We start from the raw sequence: 24,061 nt of genomic DNA, 5'->3' as shown, positions 1-24,061 counted from the left end.
GAGCTCCAACAACAGATTTTGAGGAATGAAGAAATGTAATTATTAAAGTTACTGGAAGGATCAAAATAAAAATCCATTGTTGTAGAACTCTTTTAGAAGTATTTGAGGGATATCTTCCTAAAAGTATTTATTATACCTTGTGTCACTCTAGGTTGGAATATGTAGCTGAAGAGATGGTTAGACAGTTGCAGAAATAAATGGGTTTAAGTTAAACCAAAATAGTGCATTGTATTTGGAAAATCAAAAAATGATAGAAAATTACAAGACTTTTAAAAATCAAATCTCAAAATTCTTCATGCTTATCGTTTTTATAAGCTGTGAGTAAGCTATTAAGGATGCTTCCAAGAAAATGAAACCTGTATCATATATATAGGTATATAATCAGTTCAGACAACAGTATGTGGTCTAGAGTAGTGAGGAGATAAAATAGTAGTTTTACTGATAATTATTTTAAAAATCTCATTGAACTAATTAATGTCCATGACTGGAGAAAATTACTATTAAGGCTTTTTCTTTCAGGGAAAAATAAAAATGAAAGGCAGGATGCACCCTGGCATTTTCCATGTCAGAATCTGACACATTGAAAGTAAATAGGGCACGTTTAAATTTGTGTAAACTTCTAAAACATAATGAAATTGGATGTAATAAACACAGATTGTAGGAAGGACACTTGGTCCGAAGTACCCCAGTTAAGATTCCAGAACTGTGCTGAGATGCTCATTATTTTGAGAAACAGTCATCTTGGGGCTGAAACGTTCCCAGCTTAGTCTTTGCCCAGGGTGGTTTTTTTCCTAATACTATGCAATCAGTTTTGAATGCTTTGAAAAGTGTGTGGGAAAGAAAAAAAGAGAAATAAAGCCAACAATAGCAAACCCAAAGACAAACACCTTTTGCAGTAAAGTAAAATCCTGATCTAGTTCAAATAGATGTATGGCCATTGCAAGCCATGACTGGAGCTTTTACTGAGGTGTCGGAGGACATTGTGGAGAAGCAGCTCCAGCTTTGTATTGAAGAGGAGATAGATTTTTTTCAGAGCTGTGAATGTTTAAAAGTCTCACAGAATTTGTTCAGTGTCAGACTTGCTGTTACACAGGTAAAACTCCTCTGGTGTTGCATTGTTGCAGTGCCTCTTCTAAACTCCAGCTCCTTTGGACTGGTTTCTTCCCAGCAGTAGCTGTGGCTGTGGAGCTCTGCTGACCTTTTGAGTGCCACAGAGAGAGGGGGGAGCCCAGCACAGGCATCTGCAGACACGAGGCACTTCTCAAGGCTCTCTGAAAGTTCACTGATGCACCAATCCTTCTTGATCATTGCCCTGGACTTGTTGAGGTTACTGCCAGCATTTTTAATGAGTTTCATTTTTTTAATTGCACCTTCTGTTGTGGGCATCTTAGGACATGTGTAATGGTTCTGCATTTCAGGCACTCCTCAGCAAAAAAGATGTTTTTCCGGGGGGTGTAATCACTGTCTGAGACTGATAGATACATGTTGCAGACCCATCAATTAAGACAAGCTTTTCCCAGCATATGACCCTGTTATCAGGAATTAAGCCATCCATTGCAAACAGAATTAGGAGGGATCTCCATTGATGCCTATTGGCTAGAAACCAGTGCTTCAATCATTGTTTATATGATCTTGCTTTCATCAAACATTTCTGCCATTTCGCACCCTCCGTTGCCAGTTTTCTGCTGGGGTTCAGTGCTGCCTGCCTTCATTCTGGGCTGCAGTTATTTACAGCTTCTGTGGTGCTGGTGGCCTCTTCTCAGTCCTCGTTTCTTAGGTGGTATTTCTGAATATGTTGGCAATTGTAAGTAGACAAAATCTAGTTCTTTGTGGGCTGAGTTGGCTCTGTGACTACAGAAACTTTGACAATGCGGCTTCTATCCCCTTATCAAATCTTATATTGGCAGTATTTAAACATACATGACTTCTTCCTTAAGCTCTTTCTTCTTTATCTTTATAATCATCTCTGTGTCTCTGTCACTGGGTTATTTTCCTTCCAGGCCAAAAAACATCCCTGAATTCTGCCTGTAGGTAGAGAAACACCTCCTTGACCTTTCTCTCTCATGTGATGCCACTCCCTCTTCTCCCTTTTATTTTTCAAGCTATTTATATGTAGACTTGAATTTTTAAGAGTTCCAGTCGTCCTCTCACTTTCTGATCATATTGAAGGAGATTTCTCTTAGTGCAGTCCTTGGCAGCTACAGCTCATGCCCATATTTCATCTCCATCTCTGCTTTAGCCAAAGCTAATTTCCATTTGCCTACATTTTCCCTGATGAATAAGTTGCATTCTTGGTTTTTGGAAATTATTAAATCTAAATTTTAAGATCTAGTGTTGATACTTTCGACAGACATATGGCTGTCTTCCTTGTGGCATATGGCTTGTGGCACTTCTTTCTAAAATACCTAAATGTGTCATAACAAATAATGATGCAAAGAAAAAGAAAACAAACTCACATTTTAGAGCCTCAGTTTTTAGCTTTACTTTATGAAAGCAGTGAAGTAGTGTTCTTTCTGTGGTTTTAATGCTGTGCTACCATCACAAAGAAGAAAATTTCATTGTCCAAATGATGCTTTCTTCTTATACTGTACTTTTCATCAAATGAGATATCTCTCAGTAGGTAAATGGCATGCTAAAAATACATTTGGATTGGATAAGGAGCAAGGAACAGCATCTAATTAGTAAACATTTTTTCTTGTATAATATATTGAAATATTTGTGTTTTAGGTAAATATTTTTACTTTCAAAAAAGTTTATTGTTGTTGATTAGCATGGTTCTGAATTGAAGCATTGCTTTCTTCCCAGAGGGCAGAAATTTTAAGATGTTATTGATAAGTATATCTATATTAATTGTGATGAAGGCAAGTTAAAGAATGATTTTGCATCTGCAGTCCAGTATGAAAATGAGAGTGTGAATGAATGCAGCTATCAAATGATTGCATCTTGTTGGTTGATGTAGTGAGTTAGATTAATTTCTGCTAAATCATGTTAATTAACAGGAAATTATTTTATCAGGATGTATAGCTAGCAACAGGTGTTTCATTTGTTTAAATATCCAGAAATTAGTAACTGTCTGAGTTAGAAGATAAACTATATTGTAATAAGAGTCTGCTTTGTTACTTTAAAATATGATTGATTGTGTAAAGTAAGAAGCTTAAGTAGCTTTAGTTTTATAGGTACTTTTAAGAGTCACTTTAGAACACTGAAAGTGGCTGCATTTAATTCACATTATTCTTCATGCTGAGAGTTCAGAGGGTGATTACTGTGGAACCAGGTGTGCAAAACTGGCTGCAAAGTCATGTCCACTTGACACAGAGAGCGTGGCTCCAGAGGACACTGGGGAGAAGAGCCTCCACAGGGCAGAGTTGTGCATTTGGCATTGGTGGACAAGGTACAGTGTCTCCTCTTTTCAACCAAAGCCAAGATACTGCCTTTTTTAAATTATTTTAAACAGAAATTACAATTGAGGATCATTTTTTTGATGAAGAAACAGATAATAAGTAGGAAAGAGACTGGTGCAGGTCATCTGATGTAGGCTATGAAAAAACGGTATGTGACTTGGAGAGAAGACAAAGTTGGAATGGGGGTATGAAGAAGGCAACAGTGGTGGTCAGTCTGCTCTGGGATGTTAAATAACACCCAGGAATCTTGTCAAATGTCTTGCTAATATGTATCCATAAACTGCAAAGATGTTCTATTGTAAGCAAATTCACAGTTAACAGTGCAGAGATGTTCTCCTAAGTTAGCTGGAGTACAGTAACCACTGCAAGATGAAGGACTCTGTTGGTAACCAGTATCAGGATCATAGTTCTTTTGATTATTTTTAAATGTAATTTTATGATCCTCTGCCTTTGGGTGAGCTTTAAGAAAAACCCCCAAACCCCACCAGTGATAATTTTTAAAAGATTGATGTGAATTTGTGCAACACAGTATTTATCAAGTATTTCAGCACTTCAGTCCTTATTTTATAAAACATCAGGATGCTGTGATCTCACTGATGATGCATGTGTTTGATGTATCAGAAATGTTTTGATCAGCATTCATGAAGGTTTACATAAGGTGGTTCTTTCCTGCTGCAGTTTACCATGGTGTGTACTGTAAAACCAGTACCAGAAACTATATTGTACTTCTGTCTGGAGCTTTTGTACCTGGCAGCATATTCCTTATTTGTATTAAAGTAATGTCTATTCATCCCACTGGGGCTTGATTATAAGTGAGGCACGTAGTAGAGGAGGATCCTTGTCTGGAGAGCTGATAGCATGAATAGACAAGCTGGGTGATGTGGGGTGAGAGGCACAGGGAGGTGAAGAAAAACGTCTTACCAGTATTCACCCAGTGAGGTAGAAGAGAGCCCAGCTCCTTTGGCTCTGGCTGTTCTCAGTCTTCCTGTCAGGTGCTGAAGTTATAGGTAGTGGAAAATCTTGTGAATGTGTCAAAAATTAGTCTATGATATCAAGAGCAATCTTCAGCCCTTCTCACTGGTTAAAAAAGAAAGGATGGAGAACCTGAGGAATATATGAGTGCAAACCCTTCTGCAGGCTCTTGGAGCTGTTGCCTGTTTTCTTGGTAGAACAGCACCGGACACTGCAGGTTTCAAGGAGGGCAGGATTTATCCCACTATGGGGAATTTAGAGAAAAGGCATGTTTTGCATGTGCAAAAAAAAAAAAACAAAAGAAGGCACTGTGCTTATATTCCATGTTGAAACAATCATGGTATAGTGCAGTACAGGTAGTACAGAGGGCCAACTAAGTATTAGCTCCTGTGGGTTTGAAAATGGTGACTTTGGATAAGATACTCATATAATATTCATATAACCTTTGCATGATACCAGTTATCTATTAGACTGCATTTCTGACCTGCACCTCCCAGGAAACGAATACTTACTCCAGTGCAAAATTTCTTATTCTGCAAAGCTTGACAACTTCTTCTGAGATCACTCTGAGCCAGTTGGCCCTCTCTTAAATATTCATCAGACTTCTGATAATTGTGATAACCCTTATAGGCTGGCAAGCATGGCAAATTAGCAAAAAGATGATTGATCTTTTTTTATATGCAGTTTTATCTTCAACCTTTCCTGGATATATGTTATACTATAGTAATAATTTCTTCTCTAAGGTATTTGCCAGTATCTGGATTTGCACATCTATTTACAGTTGCCTTGAAGCCTCATAATTACAATACAGCTGAAATGTCCATTTTCTTTCCCTGACTACAAATAGGGATCAATCGAATTTTAAATGACTGCTTACGGGCTGGCTTCCGATCATGACCTTTGTAAATGATTAGAGCTCACCACTGTTGCTATCTACCTTGAAAGGGTAAGCGGGCAGGTCTGTCTAACTGGCATTTAATCTGGAAGAGAGCCAAAGATATTTGAGCTAAAAACCTAATATGAGTTGGCAAAGAGAAGTATGTATAGACCTTTGCACTATTATTTAGATATTTTTCTGCGTTTCTTTTTTTTGTATTTAGGAAATTCTTTTCTCCTCTAGATACAATATGTATTTTTAGGTAACGTTAAGCTGGAGTTATGGTAATAACTGCAGTTGCAGAATATATAGCATAAAAATGTGAAAAATGGGGTTTCAAACTTTTAATTACTGAATTCACTTTTTCTGAAGAATGTAAAAACATAGAATGGTTTGGGTTGGAAGGAACCTTAAAGATCATCTAATTCAACTCCCTGCCATGGGCTGGGACACCGTCCACTATCCCAGGTTGCTCCAAGCCCTGTCCAGCCTGGCCTTGGACACTTCCAGGGATGGGGCAGCCACAGCTTCTCTGGGCAACCTGTGCCAGGGCCTCACCACCCTCACAGGGAAAAATTTCTTCCTTGTATCTAATCTAAATCCACTCTGTTTGAAGCCATTTCCCCTTGTCTGTCACTACATGCCCTTGTAAAAAGTTCTTCTCCAGCTCTCTTGTAAGAGCCCTTTAAGTGCTGGAAGGCTGCGGTGAGGTCGCCCCAGAGCCTTCCCTCCTGCAGGCTCTCAGCCCTTCCCAGTTCTCTCAGCCTTTGCTCATGGCTCCACCTCTCTGGTGGCCTCCTCTGCACTGGCTCCAGTGGGTCCATGTCCTTCTTGTGTTGGTGGCCCAGAGTTGGAGGCAGCACTGCAGGTGGTCTTGCCAGAGTGGTGTAGAGGGGAAGAATCCCCTTCCTGAAAGAATTCCTGAGAGAATTCCCTGAAAGAATTAGAAGTGTCAAACTTCTAATCCACCAACACCCTCAAGGCTTTCTCCTCAGCCCTTTCTCCACCCAGCCTGTGTTTTGCTTGAGGTTGCCCCAACCCAGATGCAGGACCTTGCACTTGGTGTTGAACTTCATGGGGTTTGCAGGGGCCCAGCTCTCAGGCCTGTCAGGGACCTTCAGGATGGCATCCCTCCCCTTCAGCGTGTGACTGCACCACACAGCTGGGTGCTGGCAGCACACCTGGAGAGGGTGCATCGATCCCACTGTCCACGTCATCGACAAAGATGTGAAAATGTGCCAGTCCCAAACCCGACCCCTGAGGTCACCAGTTGTCACCAGTCTCCACGTGGACATCAGCCGTTGACTGCAGCTCAGAACAGCTCCTGGGGGTGTTGGTTGACAGCAGCTGAGCATGAGCCCGGGTGTGCCCACGTGTCAGAAGTAGTGACCAGGGCAGTGACCGTGCCCTGTGCTGGGCCCTGCTGAGGCCACCCTGGAGCACTGTGTTGGGGTTTGGGCCCTGATGCACTGACCTGCTGGCTGCAGTTCCTCTGTGCTGCTCTTCAGGTGCTCTTGGGTTCCCCTGCAGTCCCTCCTCAGGCTCTGGGCGTGTGTTGGCCTTGGCATCTTGGTAGGGGTGGGATGGGCCTCCACTGGCAGCCTGAGTTGAAAGCCCTCCCTGGGGAGCCTGTGGCCAAAGCTGTTCATAGTGCTTGGTCACAAGGATGTTGCACTGCTAAATGAATGAATCTGAAAACTGTGCTTAATGGGAGGCAGGAGGTGGACCTGCTTTCTCTGGGCAGACATGAATGGAGAAAAATACCCGACACTGGCACTTCTTAGCTTCAACCTCCTCTCCTTTTAACATCAGCCAAGATCATTCAGGCTCTGCTTGTATGTGCAGGTCACATGTAGGTGATGGCTGAGACACTTCTATCTGCTTGTCAGTTCAGTTTTATTTTAATGAAGAGTTTTGCCTGTATCATACATTGTTTTAATACCACCACTGAATTTCTTGAGGTGGTGTTCTGTGTGTTGCTGCTGAAGCAGGAACAAGTATGACATCAGTGGGATTAGAAAGCAAACACCTCCTCACAATTTGTTGAGGGGTTTTGCAAACCCAAAGTTTTGAAATTAATAAGAATTGTTGCTGAGAGCTATGAATGCTTTTATCTAATTAAAATAATATACTGCATTACCTAATCAATTACTCTTGTGTAGTATTGATGATCAGAATATTTATTAAAGTAATAGTGTTCATGGGACTCTGACACTTAGATTAACTCCTTGAAAGGATTATACAGTTTATGGTGAAGATCCAATCTTGCCTCTCTTGTGCTGGCCAGAGTATTTTCTCTTATTTTCTGTAGCATGTTACTTTGTTACATAGAGCAGCTGGCACGTTGTTTAATTCTTAGCTTCAAACCAGTCAAATGTGTTCTTACCTAAAGCTTAATCCCAGAAAGCAGTTGTAAATTTGGGTTGTAGAAGTTTTGTGTCAGAATTACCTTCAGCTAGTGTTTTGGTAGAGGTGTTTTATTAATTTAGATTTTCTTAAAGAAAATATTGAGTATTTGAAACATTTAAATATGAGATTAAAAAAAATTTCGTAATATTTGAATGGGCATTTACATTCTTCATGTCAGTATTAAACTGGAGATGTGTAGTTAGTATGTAGTACTTGCTAAGGCACTTTTTAATGAGAAGCATGGAGTTTCCAAAATCAGTTGAGTTATTTGGAAGCAGAAATCCTGTGAAAAGTCACGAGAACTTCTGTATCTTCATTATTCCTCTAGGAACAGTGACTGGGAACAGCAAGGTGCTGTCAGGGGTTGATCATGTGTGACTTCTGCCTCATGCTTACAGGTCTGAAAATAACATTTCAAAGTGACAACAGAATAAAAACTAAAGTGAGTTGTTCCTCTCTCTACCAGATGCAGCAACAAGAGCTGGCCCAGATGAGGCAGAGGGATGCCAATCTCACGGCACTGGCAGCGATCGGTCCCCGCAAGAAACGGAAGCTGGATACACCTGGACTGCTCTCCATAGGAGGGGAGGTATGTGCCTGTAGAGAGTGAGAGAGATTATTACTCCTAAACCTCGGAGGAACACCTAGAGTTGCTTATTCCGGTTGTTTTCCATGAACAGTGTAACTTGAAAAGGCACATTTCTCAATTAGAAGGACCGTGAGTCCAGTTTATCTTGCCACAGTTAAAATGCCATCTTCTCTTAGTTGTATTTTCAAGTATTAACTGTCAGCAGATAATTAAAGAATATTTTAAAAATATTTGAATGGGAAGTGTAGGTCTTAAACTACTCACTGCCTTGGTACCTGTTTTCTGCTCTGCATAATCCGAAGGAAAATGAAAAAAAAAAGAGTAGGGAGTGAAGAAGTATCCAGAAAAATATAACTGTAGTCTCACAGTTGGAACCAAGAGCTTGTAGTAATACCAGTAAGTGTGGCTTTGTGACAAATATGTGTCAAAACTTCTTACAGAATGTCAGGTTGTCCCCCACCCCTGCAAAGATAAGCTTATGATCATGCTCAGTTGTATGAAATTTCAATGAGAAGACCGTGTTCAGAAGTAGAAACAGATTTGTTAGCATGATTCTCCTGTTATCTCAGATGGAGCAGCAGCTGTACTGCACAATGGAATGCAAGGTCATCCAAAGCCTGGTGTGTGTTAACCAAGGGGCAGAACTGTGGTGACAGGGCTGCAGGACCTTGGGTAGCTGGGAAGAGCCCTGTGTTGCTCAACACAGATACAGTTGGGTGCTTTTGCTCCTGCTCTGCCTACACAGTGGAGTCAGAGAAATTCTCCCTATTATATGCCTGTTCTGAGGAAAGGCAAACATTTTGTTTTGAATAACTAAACTAACAGTTTTGGCTCAGACATTTGACTGTCTAAATGCCAGGCATTTCCAAAGGCCTTTTTGTTTCCCATTTTGGACAGCTTTTATCTGACTTCTCTCTTTTCATGTGCTAAGATTAGTGCTAGGGAATTAGCTGAGCTAGGAACAGAAGTGGATCTTGTTTACATTCTAAACTTGACTTAGGACTCCAAATATGTAGGAGGTGCTCCTGTTTCTGGTGAAATTAGTTTCAGACTAAGGGAGCTCCCTGTGTTTTGTGTTGTCCTGTTATTCCCTCCTTGTCATATGTTTGGTAAAGAATTTTGTTCTCCATATGCACCTGAAAGAAATCTCACACCAACAGGCCAGAAGAAGCTTTATTAGAAGCTCAACTGGACAGTGACAGCTTTGGCTGTCACTCATTTAAAAATAATTTGAACCTTCTAATAATACATGGATCCTTTCAGATTTTACCAAGTGTACCTTCCCTGCTTGTCTTCACTTGACCAAGGGAATATTTTCTCCCAAGTATCAGAATTTGATTTTTATTGTCTATTGACTCTTTTTTAAAAAAATGATCCTTTTGTAAGCTTTTACAGTTTGATGGACAAAACTGTGGTCACCTTCAGTGCAACATTTTATTCAGAGCTCTGCCTCAATGGGTTATTGATGAACAGCTTCCCTCTCTCCCTAGAAGCTCCTTATCTCCCAGTACAATGCTTCAAGGAAAGATAAAGGTCTGTGGCAAATTTCAAAGGCTTCTGGAGATTTTTGCTTCCTTTTGCTGCTCACCTAGCCCAGATTTTGCTAAACAACTGTATTGTTCAATTGGCAAATGATCCTTGGAGTTTTTGCCGATACATGGATTTCCTGGAGCCATGAATTGTGTGCCAGTTCAGACAGAATTGCTCCTGTCCCACTTCTCCCAGCTTCTGACCATCCTGGCCAGCTCACAGAGATGCCTGGCTGCAAGCTGATTTCAAGGTCTTGGATGCTGTATTTGCATTATTCAATGTCTTTTCTGGGGAACAGGACCTAAAGTGCTGTTAGAAGCTGTCACACAAGTTGGCTGCTAGAAACTCCCTTTCTGGTATTCTTCTGAGCTCATTTTAGGGCTGCTATGCAGAAATAAACTCAACTCCTCCAAGATGTTTTACTGTAAAAGGTAGTGAAATGTTGTATTTTTTGTCTAAGACTGTCTGATATCTCTTCTTTGGATTTCTGGAGATTATAAACATTGTTATGAGGCTGTTCTGTGGTACTGACATCCACCTTCAGATCTCTGACCTCCACTGTGGTCTATGACACTGATTTCTCTAAGCAATTTCTAAGCTGCTTAAAGCCCTTGCTACTGATAATCTCTGCTAGCAAGGTCTTACTTGGCCAGAGCTTCCTTGGCCTGCCTTTTTTTTTCTGAGTCAAAATAGCCAGTTTTTGAATTGAAGTTGCTAATCTCCTCATTAATCTTTTTCTACTTACATGTCTGCTTTTGTTGCAACTGAGACACTGCCCAAATGCTGATGCAAAAGGAAATAATTTACAAATCATCCCACCCTGGCATGGTACATTTTTCTCCCTTTCTGAACTAACTCTTGTTTGATATTTTACTTCGTTGCATTGGCCATTTTTCAATGAGAAGTGTTGGGTTTCAGTCCAACTTCTTTTTTTTAACAGAAATACCAGCTCACAATTTCTCTTTGGAAATCGGATCTTTTTAATGATACCCTTTTGATCTGAGCAGGAGGTCAATTTAGGGGCTACTGATGGATATTCTGTTTAAGACGAAAAGCTGATGGAAAAGCTTAGTGTTCCTGTGTTCAAGTACTGGTTGTTGTATAGAGAGAAATCTCTTCTACAGCTTTTATAAATGTGAAAAAGCTTGTACTCATAATTGCCTATATTTTCCACCAGCACTTTGTTCAAGAGTGTTTTCTTTAAACTTGTTCTCTGTCTCACGTTGCCAGTGCTCATTTGGACTTCCTGGCTTGTTTTCAAGCCGTAGCTAAAATAGACTTTTTTTTTGGATGGCAGGATTATCATAAGACCAGGCCCATCATTTTTCTCTTCTGTACTACTACAGCTAACTTTTTTTTGATTACTTTTACTTGGGGACATGGAAAATGGGCAGTTTTGGAGTGAGGTTATTTTTACATGCTTTTTAAAAAATTTATTTTTTTTCTATATGCCACCGCCATATAAAAATGCCTTTCCAAAAAAACAGGAAAAAATATTTTCTGGAAAAGTGGATGAGCAGGAGCTGGATGTTCTGAAATGACACTGCCACCACGTGTGTGACCAGTTGCAGACTGTCAGTAGCCTCAGCCAATCTGACTGTGACCCGATCCCAATCCCTGGTAGTGCATTCCTGCCTCTTCCCTTTGATTGGCTCTGGCTCTTGTTGTACCCTGAGCTAACCCATTTCCATGTGATAAATAGGAAGAAGACTAACCTAACAACAATAAAAAGTGAATAGTTCCTGCTTAGCTTGTTGAAGCAGTTTGGCCCAGAGCCCAGTGAGCACTGGAAAGGAACTTCCAGCAAGACAGAGACAGCAAACGTGAGATCACCTGCACTTCATTCCCTTCCTTTTTAGTGCCTTTCTTGTCTTCTCGTATTTTAGATGATCTGCTGCAAACACAGCTGCCTCTGTAGCAGCAGCAGCTCATCAGTAATTCAGCCTGCTTATTATTATAATGTGGTTTAGATCAAGAGGAAAAGAGAAGAGGTAAAGAGAAACGAGATACCTTTGGAAGGATTCAGCTTCTCTGCCTTGCAGTTGAAAATATTGCATTTGCAGAATTTTTTAGGGACTTTTCATTTATTTAATAACAGTAGACAAAATTTTTTGGAAAAAGTCACAGCTTCTTGGAATTGAATGCATGATTATCAAGTTGGGTATCTAGCAGTCCTGAACCATGTGCAGGGACACACATGGTACCCCTGCAGTGGAGGCAGAGAGAGGGCAGTGGGTCACATATACAGGTTACAATGCACAAAGCAGCAACCACTTCAGCTCTTTAGTGAGCATCCTTAGGCACCTCTAATGTCAGATTAAATATAGGAAGTTTTGAGTTGCTTTTGTTTACCTGAGTTGCTTTTCGTTTGATTTCAGATCTATCCAGGTCACATTTTCAGTGGTTTTTTTCTTGAATTGTAAGGCTTTTAAGAGTTAGGATTCAAATTTGGTTTTGTTTATGAAATAGGTATTTTCACATAATTGTGAGAGTTAAAGCTTTAAGAAAAGGATTAACCATCCCAAGATTGGGTCAGGTAGCTTTTACAAGTTAAATATCTGGGTAGTGCTAAGGTGGCATGAATGCAGAATTTGCATATTTCCAAGTCCCTCATTTTTTATTATGGAATTAAAGTGTAGAATTTAAATGCAAATATTTTGCTGTATTTAATAATAATAATAATAATAATAATAATTTGCTTTTTCATTGAGACCTATGGCTAGTACCCCAAAATACATAAATACAGAGTATATGTTTGAAATATCTGAGGGTATAATTTGTTTAAATATCAAGTGAAAGCCCTCTCCTGGTACTTGCTGGCACAGATGGTTTTTGAATACTGAGCTTCCAAAGGCAGCTTCAGGGCTAGTTCAGTGAATCACCACTTATTGAAGACAGTCATTTTAGGGATAAGAAAAAACCCTCTTTCTCACAGCAGAAGAGCAGTCATCTTAAGAATATGCAGCAGAGTATCCCAAACACCATCTTTCAAAATGTGCAGGACCATATGTTGGGCCAGTGCTCAAGGGAGATCTGATCCTCTCTGTGTTTGCTCATCCAGTATATTCCAGCCATTATAATAGTCCAGAAGGATAATGTTCTTGCAGACCTGGAAAGTCCCAAAACTACAGTTAAAACAGGGATGTTTTGTGTGGAGAAAAGCTAATTACTGAAGTGATTTGGAAGCGTATTTCGGGTACGAGGCACCACATTTTTTAATTAAATTAATCTTTAAGACGATTTAATTTGAGTATTTTAAAGCTGTTTTTGTGTTTAGGTTTTGTATAAAACATGATTAAGGTGCTGGTTTAAGACTTGTAAGTCTGTGTTATACCAGGGGCCTCCCAATGCAGGCATAAGAGAAGTTACTTAATACTCCTGTCTATCAGGTCTTTATGCCATTAGTAACTCCTGATTTCTAAGTGAAAATGTAAGGATGGATTCATGACTATTTGAGAAGCACTGTGACATAGTTGGGAAAAGTACTTTTGACTGCAGTCTCTTTTTAGTTACCCATTGCTGAACATGACTAATTTGTTTGCACCATTAGAGCTGACATTCTCACTTCATCTGGGGTTATCCACAGACATTTCAGCAATTATTTCCTCAAGTTGGTTGTCAGTATTTTAACAATATCAAGAAGAATCAGGATACTGGGCAATTTGCTCTTTGGAATAGGTCAGACATGAGCTGTGTCTTGGAAAGCCTGGCTTGGTTTCCTTCCTTTCTTGCCCTTTTAAACAAAAAGAGATGTACAGTGTGTCCTGCAGAAGTCTTTGTTACAGAGGGTTGTGCACTGGCTTCTCCCCAGAGTATCTGCTCAGCGAATATCACACACATTTAGAAGGTGATTAATCAGCCAGTATATGAGGGATAACTGCTTCTGACAGATCCCAAAGAACCAGAACCAATGAATAGTCTTTTATTTGGGGGAAAAACACCACTCAGTGGGATTGCCATTCTCTGAGCAAATCTTTAGGCTGTTCCCTCACCTTTCTGGCACTAAAGTTAATTTTATGGCATCCACTTTCAAAGGTGCTTGGAACAACTTGTTCAACAGCTCAAGTCTCAGCTTGGTCTTCGTGCTGTATAGTTGACTCTTGATAAATTACTTCTTGTTTAAAATGGTCAAGATATGTTTAGAAAGCACTGGAATCTGAAGATCCTTTACACTGCTTAAGCTTGAGTTATATGAAAGCAGATACAATAGACCAGAACACCTTTTGCAAGCATTTATGGTTCAAGAAGTTAAAGTTTGCTTTTTGTGCTTTTAAAGCCTGTAGACTGAGAGCAGAACAGGAGGAATTTTTATGATTTATTGTATCATTGCCTTTTCAAGCACTCTTTGCTCCATGTATCACTGCCATGATAAAATGCACTGGTTCTCTCAGACCTGTGTTGGTGTAGGATGTCACTGCTGCTGACAGTTATGATTTCATTTGAGGTATCCCAAAGCTGTCAGTTAAATGTATGGGTTTGGATTTTCAAGGAGACAGAAGAAAGGAGTCTGTCCTTACTTTTTTTCTTCCCATGGAATTACATGCATACTACTTTATGAATCTTTGAAAATCTCAAGTTTAGCTTTAACTTCTGTGGCTTGTTTTGCTTCCTGTTTTCAAAACTGTGTAAATATTAAAATAGTTCACAAGAAATATGTTAATACCTATTTGAAAATCAGTCTTTTGAAACACTATATAGATGTTATCCTAATTAGCAATTGCACACATTTTACTTAAATAAATCAGATTTCATTTTAAAAATCAATTGCCTTGATGATAAAATTTCATTTTTAGGAATTTAATTTCAAACTGTGTTTTAGCCCATGATGAACACAGACTGGTTTTTTTTAGAATTCTGATTTTATTTTGTGAAACAAGACTCGTAAAGATTACTCTAATGCATCCTACAGACATGGGAGTAAAAAGTAGGAAGGCATTAAAGATGATGGCTAATGCTATGTTTACGCTGATGATTAATAATTGTAATTTGGAGTGAATGTGTAGAAATACACTTCCGTGCCTGTTGCAAACAGGCAGGAATACAGACAGTGAGTCAGGAGAACATTTGTGCATGGATCTCAGTTGACAGGAGGAAAAAGCCAGGCAGCAGTGCAAGAAAACAGCAAGTGGCTCTGTGCCAGGAAAAACATTCTTTTTTACTGGGAGAGCAGGTTTGCATACTGTGTGTATGTTCCTTTGATCTGTGTAACACAAAATATTCTGACACAGGTTCAATGATATTAATCATTTTTTCTTATTGGCCAAGACAAATTTGATTTTTACTTCATTTGGAGATGGAAGTGGTAGTTGATCCTACCTGGCTGCCTGATGTTGATCTAGCACACAGGAGGAGACCATGAGAGCATTTCTTTCTCTGCTTTTCAAAGGCTTTCTTACTGCATTCTCACTTAAAGAGTGTTTTGCTTTCTTTTTTTTTTTCTTTTTTTTCTAATGGAAATCCTCCTTCTTGGTTACAAAAGAAAAAAATTACTGCACTTTTGAAAAGAAAATAATTTTAGCAATGTGGTCATATTAAATACAACTCTTTAATTTATGGATACTTTATAAATATAGTGTGTGCAGCTTATTAGCATGGAAAATGAGAACTTGGCACCATGACTTTGGAGTAGTTAATAGTTCATCCATTATTTGTCAGTCCCAATGGAGGTTTGCTGCTGTTCCTGGGAAGGTAGTGTTCCCCTTGCAATAGGCAGCTACCTTGAGGATGTGTGTGGACAGAGGGTGTGGGGGCTTCTTTTTTTTTGGGGGGGGGTTAGTTTTTGGTTGTGTTTTTCTGTATTTTCAGTTGTCTTCTCTGGTTGTCTTCCTGATTTTCAGACACTGAAGGATAAAATCTGTTTTGCAGCCTTTGTTTTTCTGACACTTATAGTTACAGAATTTTTCTTTCTTCTGGCTAAATAAAACTGATAAGACTAAGAGAAAGTCTGGAAGGTTTGCCCATTGACTTTAGAGGGTAAGGCCCAAGGTGCTGTGACATTTTTTAGATGTCACTGAAAATAATTTTTAAAACCTGACCAGAAAATTTTCAGGGTGTAACTTTTCAACATATACATGGAAAAAATTATACCTGTATCTTAAAGTGGCAGTGCTTCCTGTTTAAGTGATCCTTCTCTAGAGGAGTCAGAAGAATCATCAGGTAGATTAACTTTCTTCTCCCTTCCATCCCATTCAATGCCAGGTGCATTTTGTGGGAAATTTTTTTTCCTTTTTGCCTAAGAAATTCTTTACTGAAGCTGAGGTTTGGGAAAAGTCTAAAGAACTTGAAATGTTTTAAGATGCACATTTTTTGATATTTTCAGCCCGATTCTTTGATAGGAAGTCAAGTGATGTATTGATCATACAGACAGCGACAGTTGGGCTCACATTTTTAGTTTACCCTGAGCCTTTAGGCAAAGAGTCTTGAACTTCAGACTTTTAATGTAAACACTCTACCTAGGAGTACTGAACAGAACTTATTATTATTTTACCTGATGTCAATTGTACAACCAAGCCACTCTCCAACTGTGTGTCCCCTAAAGGGACCTTCCCACCACTATGCATTATGCTACAGTTAAATGTGCTCTTACAAAATCCTATTGATAAAAATGTAGAGGTTCTTGAATGAAAAAAAACCAAACCAACAGCAAAAAAACTCCTGACAGATAAACATTTCATTCAGAACTTACTGTGTTATTATGTATACTAAAAAATTATCCCTTCATCTTAAGTAGTCCCAATCGAAAACAAGCTCAGTGTGTAAGAAAGAAAAATGAAAACAGGCCTTTCATGGCCTCCTTTTACCATATGCAAGTCTTCCAAGATTTTCATGTAAGTCAGAATGTTTCCTTTATCAGTTTGTGAGTGTTTCATGTGTGCATATTATATGTACACGTGCACAAAATGTAAAGCCAGGTCCCTACTACAGGTTTCGTGAATAATGTCATCATGAAATGACACAATATCAGGAGTTTCTGGTGCAAGCAAATTTATTGTGAGCAACTTTGCTGTTCAAGGAACGTGATGTATTTTTAATGTCTGTGATCTGTTCTAAATTGTGTTTTGAGCAAACCCTTGTTTCAGTTGGAAATGGAAGCTCACACTTCTGTCACATGCGCTGACCAGTCTCCTGCTGTCCACATTCCTCCTTCACAGTTTGGCTACAATTTGCCAACGATAAAATTGAAGGTGGGGCTCAAATATTTAAACTTTGAGCTGAAATGAGCCTCTCAGCTTTGTTAAAAACTGTTCCCAAGAGGCGTGAGCAGCGTGCACTGCACATCCTTCCCTTGGAAGAGCCATGGCACAGTGAGTCCTGTTTGGCCACATTCATGAGAAGTTAAAGAGTTTGAGCTCCAAACCTGCAAGGACTTGTGCACATGCTTAACTTTAAGCAGAGTGGTTGGTTTGTTTGAAGTCAGTAATGTGCCTCGTGTAGAACATTAATTACATGCAATAAGCTTTTGTTGGAGCGCTGTGTACGTCGGTGTTCCTGTCAATCTCCTTGTCTTCCCTACTCTGGTTCTGATGTAGGAAACTACTTTATTTTCTATTTTTTTCCTATGGTAAACCCAGAGTTTTGTTTTCTAGAAATTAACATCTTGCATGCTTTAGAAAAAAGTCCTGTGTTGTTTTACCACGGAGGTCTGTGGGACTATCAGTGTGTGTTAAATGCAGGTTTATGAAGTTTCCCAGTGTATCTTGAATATTACGGGCAGTATTTTGCTTTCAAAGAAATAATACAGTTAAACCAGCTGATAGTGGGATCTTCGTCTTGGTGTTCCTTTTGTTACACACTCTGTTCTAGTGAGTGACTAGGAAAAAAGGGGGTTTTTGTTTTTGTTTTGCCTGCAGTCAAACAGGAGCATGCTGGTTAAAGGGATTCTGTGGGGGCTGGAGAGGGCCTGAGGGAACTCGGAGAGACATCTACCACCAGCAGCTTGTCTGTTCAAGCTAATTATAGCTAGGGTACTGTTTACTTTAGTGGTGTACTCCTTATTTATTAGTTACTTGGTTACTGCTTGCCTTCAAGTTACAGGCTGGCAGCCAGTTCCTGCAGGGGAGGTGCAGCAGGGAGGGAAGGGCATCATGCAGCACCCCGACCTTGGCATCCTTTTTTACACTGGTGGGGCTTGAGTTTTTTTAATATAGGCAACCGAAAAAGCAGTCAAAAAGAGAAGCAGAGAAGTTAAAAAATAGCAACAATCTAAGGAAATTTTTTACAGTCTAGAGGGGCTGTGGTGATAAAATTATCATGAGTGTCTCCGTGACTTGTCAGTCAAATTGTTTCTTTTCCCTCCTTTTCCTCCTGTCTTTGGAGAAAAACCTCACTTTTTTGGCCTATGTGAAGTTACATGATTTGAATAAAATTATGGTCTTTATAGCTCTTTAACTGGTACCACTTTTCAGGAATCTGGAGTTGGTTTCATGGGGCGGTTTCACTGGCTGGTGGGTTGGTTACACGTCACTTTTCCAAGCATGACTGAAAACACACACACACACTCCACAGTGTTAACTGCAACTGAGTTAAGCTATTATAAAACTTGTGTATGGAAACTCTAGGTCAGTTAAGAGTCCCAGTGCTGAAGAGTCAGACTTTAGGACACGGAAGCACTTTGGGAAGTCTTACCCTAACTCACCCTCTCCCTTTTCTGAGGAGCTTTGAGCAGGGCCCGTTGATCAGCTCTCTGGAGGAGGTGGTGCACTAAGCCTGTTTTCACTGGCTTTTGTTGTTCTGTTTGTAGAAATCTTGGTATAATAATTATCTCAGCAAACAGAAGGACAAAGAACAGCAGTGTTGTATGGGGAGGCGAATGAAGAGAATTGAGATTTTCTGCAGCTGTGTTTGAGAAAGTAGAAGGTATCATAGATAGTGATTTCCATGCTTCAGCAGCATGAAAATAGTGTTGGCCCATGCTGTAATTATCAAGAAAAGAAATAATTCTCCAGTCTTTTTGAGCATGACAATCTCTTGCAAAGCCAAAGAGCTGAACCTCTGTATGAGGGACCAATTACTGAACAATTTAGGGGAAGCTCTGTTAGGAGAACGAGCAAAAAGTTCCATAGAAAAGGCAAAGTTTCCATCTCCAAAGGGAAGGTAGGGAATGCAAGGAGCACAACAGGTTAAACAGCCTTGGCCAATGAAGTGAGTACCCTTAGGCAGACCAGCATCTCTAATCAGTGGTAGTGGTACTAGCTCTGAGGGGAGGGAAATTCAGGCTGGTGCTCTCATGTAACATTAAAAAGGACAAGCAGTCTGTCAGGGGAAACAGTCATTGGTGTGGGATTTCTTCTCTTGATCAAAAAGACAGCAGCACTGCAGCCTGCTTTATCTATAGGGGAGGTGTTGGCAGAGGGCATTTTTTTCCCAGGCCATATCACTGTCCTGCGATACATTTTTCCCTCTCCTTTAAAGAAGCCACCTACATTTTTCTCTTTAGCAAGATTTTGTTAATCCCTTGGTTTTCTTTTTTATATATTTTTTTTTGCTATTACAATTAAAAAAGCCAACTTTAAGAAACATCTTTACAAAGCAAAAGATGAGCGGAATCTAATGGACTGGGAAAATATGCCTGGTGCTTGTCTCCAAATCCAAAATTAATTTTCTCATCTCTGTAAGTAATTTTTATGAATAGCATCCAATTTCAGTACATTGGAGCTCAATTAAAGGAGGGAAGAGGAAACAAAGTGCAGTCTGCTCAACTCCTGCCCACAGACACCACTGACAGCCATGAGTGTGTTGCCTTTTGGTAAAATATATGTCACCAGAAAATTATCAAAAATTTTTATCCTCAGCTGTGTAGCTACAATGAGATGGGATGAATTTGATGCTGCTGTTGACTTACTTAGCTTTTATCTTACTAAGTAACAGAACAATGAAGAACTTTCCCTGGTATTGTTGTCAGCTGTGCAGGTAGTCAAAGGAATAATAATTTACCAGTGATGTTGGGAAAAAACATACATCAAGATATCAAGTATTCTTTTAATTTGATAATATTCCTTAAATCACTTAGAACCAATATGGAAGGGCTTTGAGAAGAAAATTAAAACAGAAGGTAGGTTTTGTCTCTCTGAAGAAATTGTAAATAAAAATTGCATCTTTGGAAATATTTGGTGTCAGTGTCTTATGTCTTAATTGAGAAACCAGAAAAAGAATTATTTTTATTTACTTCAAGAAGTACTATGAGTCTGAATCTTCAATTAGTTATTTCTTAGTATTGTGAAATGTTCTTTATTTTGGTGAGCTTACCTGCAGTGGGACTGTGACTTCTCTTAAGGACAAGGAGAATTACAACAGGTGATTTGATTCCATCCCATCATAATTTTCAGTTTTGAGCATGCCAGTGTCCAAATCACATTATTTTAGAAAACTCCTAATGAAGAACACCCAGAGTAAAGTCTGAAAGTAACAGGCTGGAGTCAACTCTGTTCTTGTTGGCTCTGGTCTCTACACAATGAAATCTGTATATATGTATAGACTGTGTATTTCAGTTTGACATTTGATCAGTTTATATCAACTAATGGAAGTTTAAGATTGCTTAATGAACATTTTAATGCTTTTTAGTTGACATTGTTGATATGTACTGAAGACTCCAATGTTCCAAGTGTCTTCAGAAGTTTCTGCCTGGATCTAGTTTGTGGCCCATGAGTTGATGGTATTCACATATAGTATTTATTTTAGCTGTAGTGATTAATAAGTCAGTTTGACCTGTTGGGGTTTCTTTTCTGCAGTGCCATATATAAAAAACCGTAATGTAATCCATAATTCAGCTTGTGCAGCCCATGTTGAGCCGTAAATCCTGGTTGGTCTGCAGTCAGATGCATTTTTTATTCTAGATCTACTGAGATACAAGGTTTTGTGGGCTTCACAAAACTTTTTAAAGGATATATGTTGCCTTTTAAATAATTTATCCTTTTGGCAATGAAGACCAGTTACTTTTTAACATAATTTTCTCTATTTCTGCCCTTACTCTCTAAGTATTACATAGCACTGTGGTAAATTTATTAAGCTGTACTAAGTGTGTGGGTGGGAGACAGCAAAGCTGCGTTTCTTCTTGTGAAAGTGTTTTTCCAACTACAGATTCTAGGAAATCAGATTTTTGCTTTTCTTATTTAAATTATGAATGTAACTAAAACTAAGTCTTCTGATTTCAAAATCTTTAACAAGGCAGTGTCATCTATAACTTACTTCTGAGTTATTTAATTAGTGTATATATTGAGATTCATTGCTTTTTAAATTGAACATGTGATCACATAAACCTTAACAACAATTTGAGTTTTTAAGAGTTTCAGGGGTATATTTTTACCTCCAGCATTCAGTTGGGATATGTGAGTAACTCTTTTCCGAAAACTTCTGATTTGCACTGAATTTCTGATACAACTTTTCTCCAGGAAAAGAAACAAATAAACCAAACCAAACCAACAGTAGCACCTGAATAGCTTTTCCTGCCCTCCCTCCCCTCCAAGACAAAGCTACCTGCCCTGTGTCTGGTTGGAATGAGCATCACATAAAACAGACCCATCAAGCTGTGTCACGTTAATCCTCCTTAAGCCTCTTACACTCCAACTGCAGAGCCACCCTCACACGGGGAAGTTGTTCAGAACTGACACCCTACCAGAGACTGCATATCAAAAAAAAAAGCTTTACCCACCTAGTCTGAAGTGTTCAGTGTGAATTGCCCTCCCAGATCTGATACAGGACGCTCCGTCTGGCTGTGCCGGATCATCCTGACATTTGGAATCCAGAGCCATGAGAGGCGTGTCATGTTAACAGAGCACTACAACAGTCATACTTTGTCTCAATTGATGGGGGGAATTGCAGCACACAGGGTAATTCGTGTTGACAGTAAGAACTTGCAGATAGGCAGCCTAAAATGGTGAAATCATTATAGAAATTTATTTAACTGGTTGAGTGGCCATAGCAGATTGGCGGAGCCAGCCAAAGCTGAAGACTCCCAAGGAGGTTTCTGCTCTACTGCAATTTTTAAGATTAATTTATGGCTGGTTTATGTATATCTTTGGAATATGTATTTTTAAATTTTTGAACACTTATATTAATAGCAAAGTTAATAGTAACTGATAAAATATTAAGTACATATTTTCATCTCTGTTGTTCAGACATATAAAGGTATTCTTCCATGGTTAAATTTTGAGGAAGAATATTGAAAAGAAGGCAAGCATATAGTCAAAAATAAACACGCTGAATTTTTATTTATATTTCGTTCTCTTCTGAAGAATGTGTTAGCAATTTAATGAATAATATAATTTCACAACTTGTTTTAATTACTTCATAAAATGTTTTCCAATTGCTTGTTATTGTGTGGATTTAAATCTTTGTGACAAAAATCAGAGTTTTGTTTACAGAAACTGAATAAAGACGAGAGTTTACAGGAGGAGCTGCCTTAAATATTTAAACAATGCTATTTATTAAAGAATCTACTTTTAAGTTGCCATACTTCTCCCGCTACCACTGTAAATTCCTCTGCTATGTTAGCTGCAGCATGATTTTGCCTAGTTAAAAGAGGGCCCATGGGTGTGATGCAGGGGCATCCCCAGGTGAAGAACAAGAGGGATGACATTTTGTCACTGCGTTTCGTTTTCAGGCAGTGCCAGCTCCTTTTGCCTGAGTGTGACAGTCTAAGCTATGCTCCTGCAGTTTTTGTCCATACAGGACAACGGTGGCTTCGAATGAGACAGGGGAGCCTGTTGGTCTGGCAGTATTTTTAATGCATTATTATTGTTCTGCAAAGCACCTGATTCCACGGCCAACCCTGTGTATTTATTATTACAGGCGGTTGGCTCTGAGAGAGAGGTGTGGGAGCACCTCCTGTTCTTCGCTTTAGCCAAACCCTAACCAGTCACCTACATTTATATATTTTCTTAGAACTTAATTTCAACAAGTTTTAGTCATACCCTCTAGGATCTCCATAATACAATTCTGTAGGTACAGCAAATTCTTTAAATCGCCGTTAGCAGCAGAGCACACAGGCATGTTACAGACTTTAGGCACGAGAGACCTAAGTCTGTAGAGAGAAATATGCTTTGAGTATTATCCATATTAAAAAAGAGATATCCCAAACTTTGCATTTAAAAATACTTCTCTGAAGTGTCACTTTCTGTGTAAATGCTGATGTGTGTTGGCATTAAACGGCTGTGTGGAGAGCGCTCCGGTAGGGTGGGAATTCTTCCATTGTCAGTCTGGCTCTGCTTCTGTCTGTGGCTTACTGGAGCTGGCTTTGTGTGCTCTTATCTTGTTCATTGCTATTCATAACCCATACCTTTGTGAAGATGGGCCTTTATTCCTAAGAAATATTTGCCAAGTTCCTTGTTCCTTTATGTAAAGGAACAATAAATACTATTTGAACGTACATACCTTTGATTTGTTTTCATTCTCAGTTTAATTATGCTGTGTGTGTTTTAGACACATATGCCTGATTCTTGTCTTGTATTAATTTGCCTTTGCATGTTAACAAGCATGAAAAGAAAGCAATCAAAAACAGTATTGCTGTCTAGGTATGGGGTGTTCTGGGCCATCCGTGTGTTCTGGTGACAGCCCTGCTTTAGGAGAAGGGAAGAGCCAGGTGGTTCTCAGTTTCTGGATAATTTAAGGAAATTGCCTCCAAAGATGAAAATTTGGCAAGTCCTCAGCTTTATGAGAAAAGAGATCTCTGGCATTTGGCTCTGCTCCTCTCTTCCCTCTTTATTCCCCAAACTCCTGCTATGTTTAGTTGGGAGAGAAAAAGGCTGGTTGTGTGGTGGAGTTGGGTTGTGGTAAGTGCAGAGCAGAAGGTACAGTTTGCTGCATTTCTGATAACTTGTGTAAGTTCTGTCAACTAGAACTGAAGTGTTCTGAACATCCTTTAGTTTTTCAAGGTGTTGAGTTGAGCTGACCTATGTGATGTAAGGCAGAAGTAATTACTAAGAATTCACGAGGCAAATGGAAGTGCAGGGATCTGGGATTGATATTCTGATTTGCTGCTACACAGGTACTGTGTAAGGTTTCCACTTCTGATTGAAGTCTCTTTCTCCTTTGTATATGAAAGCAGCATAATTAATCAGGCTGTAATGAATTCAGGTACTGCTAGTTTGTCACCTCAAGAGAGAAGTTACCAGAGCAGGATGAAATCCAATTGAAAATATGGTTGGAATTAGTATTAAAAGAACTGTTTTAACATGTGTATTGTAACAGTTGACACCCTGTGATAAGGTTGGGAAATGTGTGTTGTATGGCTTGAAATACATCCCCAAAAATAAGTGGAAGTTGATACAAAATTCTCTTGAAAAATTT

The 24,061-nt window shown here is 39.3% G+C and overlaps 1 protein-coding gene across 1 annotated transcript in view; it reads left to right on the top strand.

Annotated features, from left to right (window-relative positions):
• The window catches only part of LOC103762586 (transcription initiation factor TFIID subunit 4), a 140,260-nt gene that overhangs the window by 88,743 nt on the left and 27,456 nt on the right, over window positions 1-24,061 (top strand). Inside the window, 1 exon segment of the mRNA XM_029965566.1 lies at window positions 8,126-8,248. Within this exon segment, the coding sequence (XP_029821426.1) occupies window positions 8,126-8,248 (123 nt within the window).

This window comes from Manacus vitellinus, unplaced genomic scaffold (assembly GCF_001715985.3).
Source record: "Manacus vitellinus isolate BGI_N305 unplaced genomic scaffold, ASM171598v3 scaffold_10_pilon, whole genome shotgun sequence".
In the NCBI taxonomy this organism is placed as follows: domain Eukaryota; kingdom Metazoa; phylum Chordata; class Aves; order Passeriformes; family Pipridae; genus Manacus; species Manacus vitellinus.
Note: the sequence above shows the minus strand (reverse complement) of the source record. Positions and strands in the feature narration are given on the sequence as shown.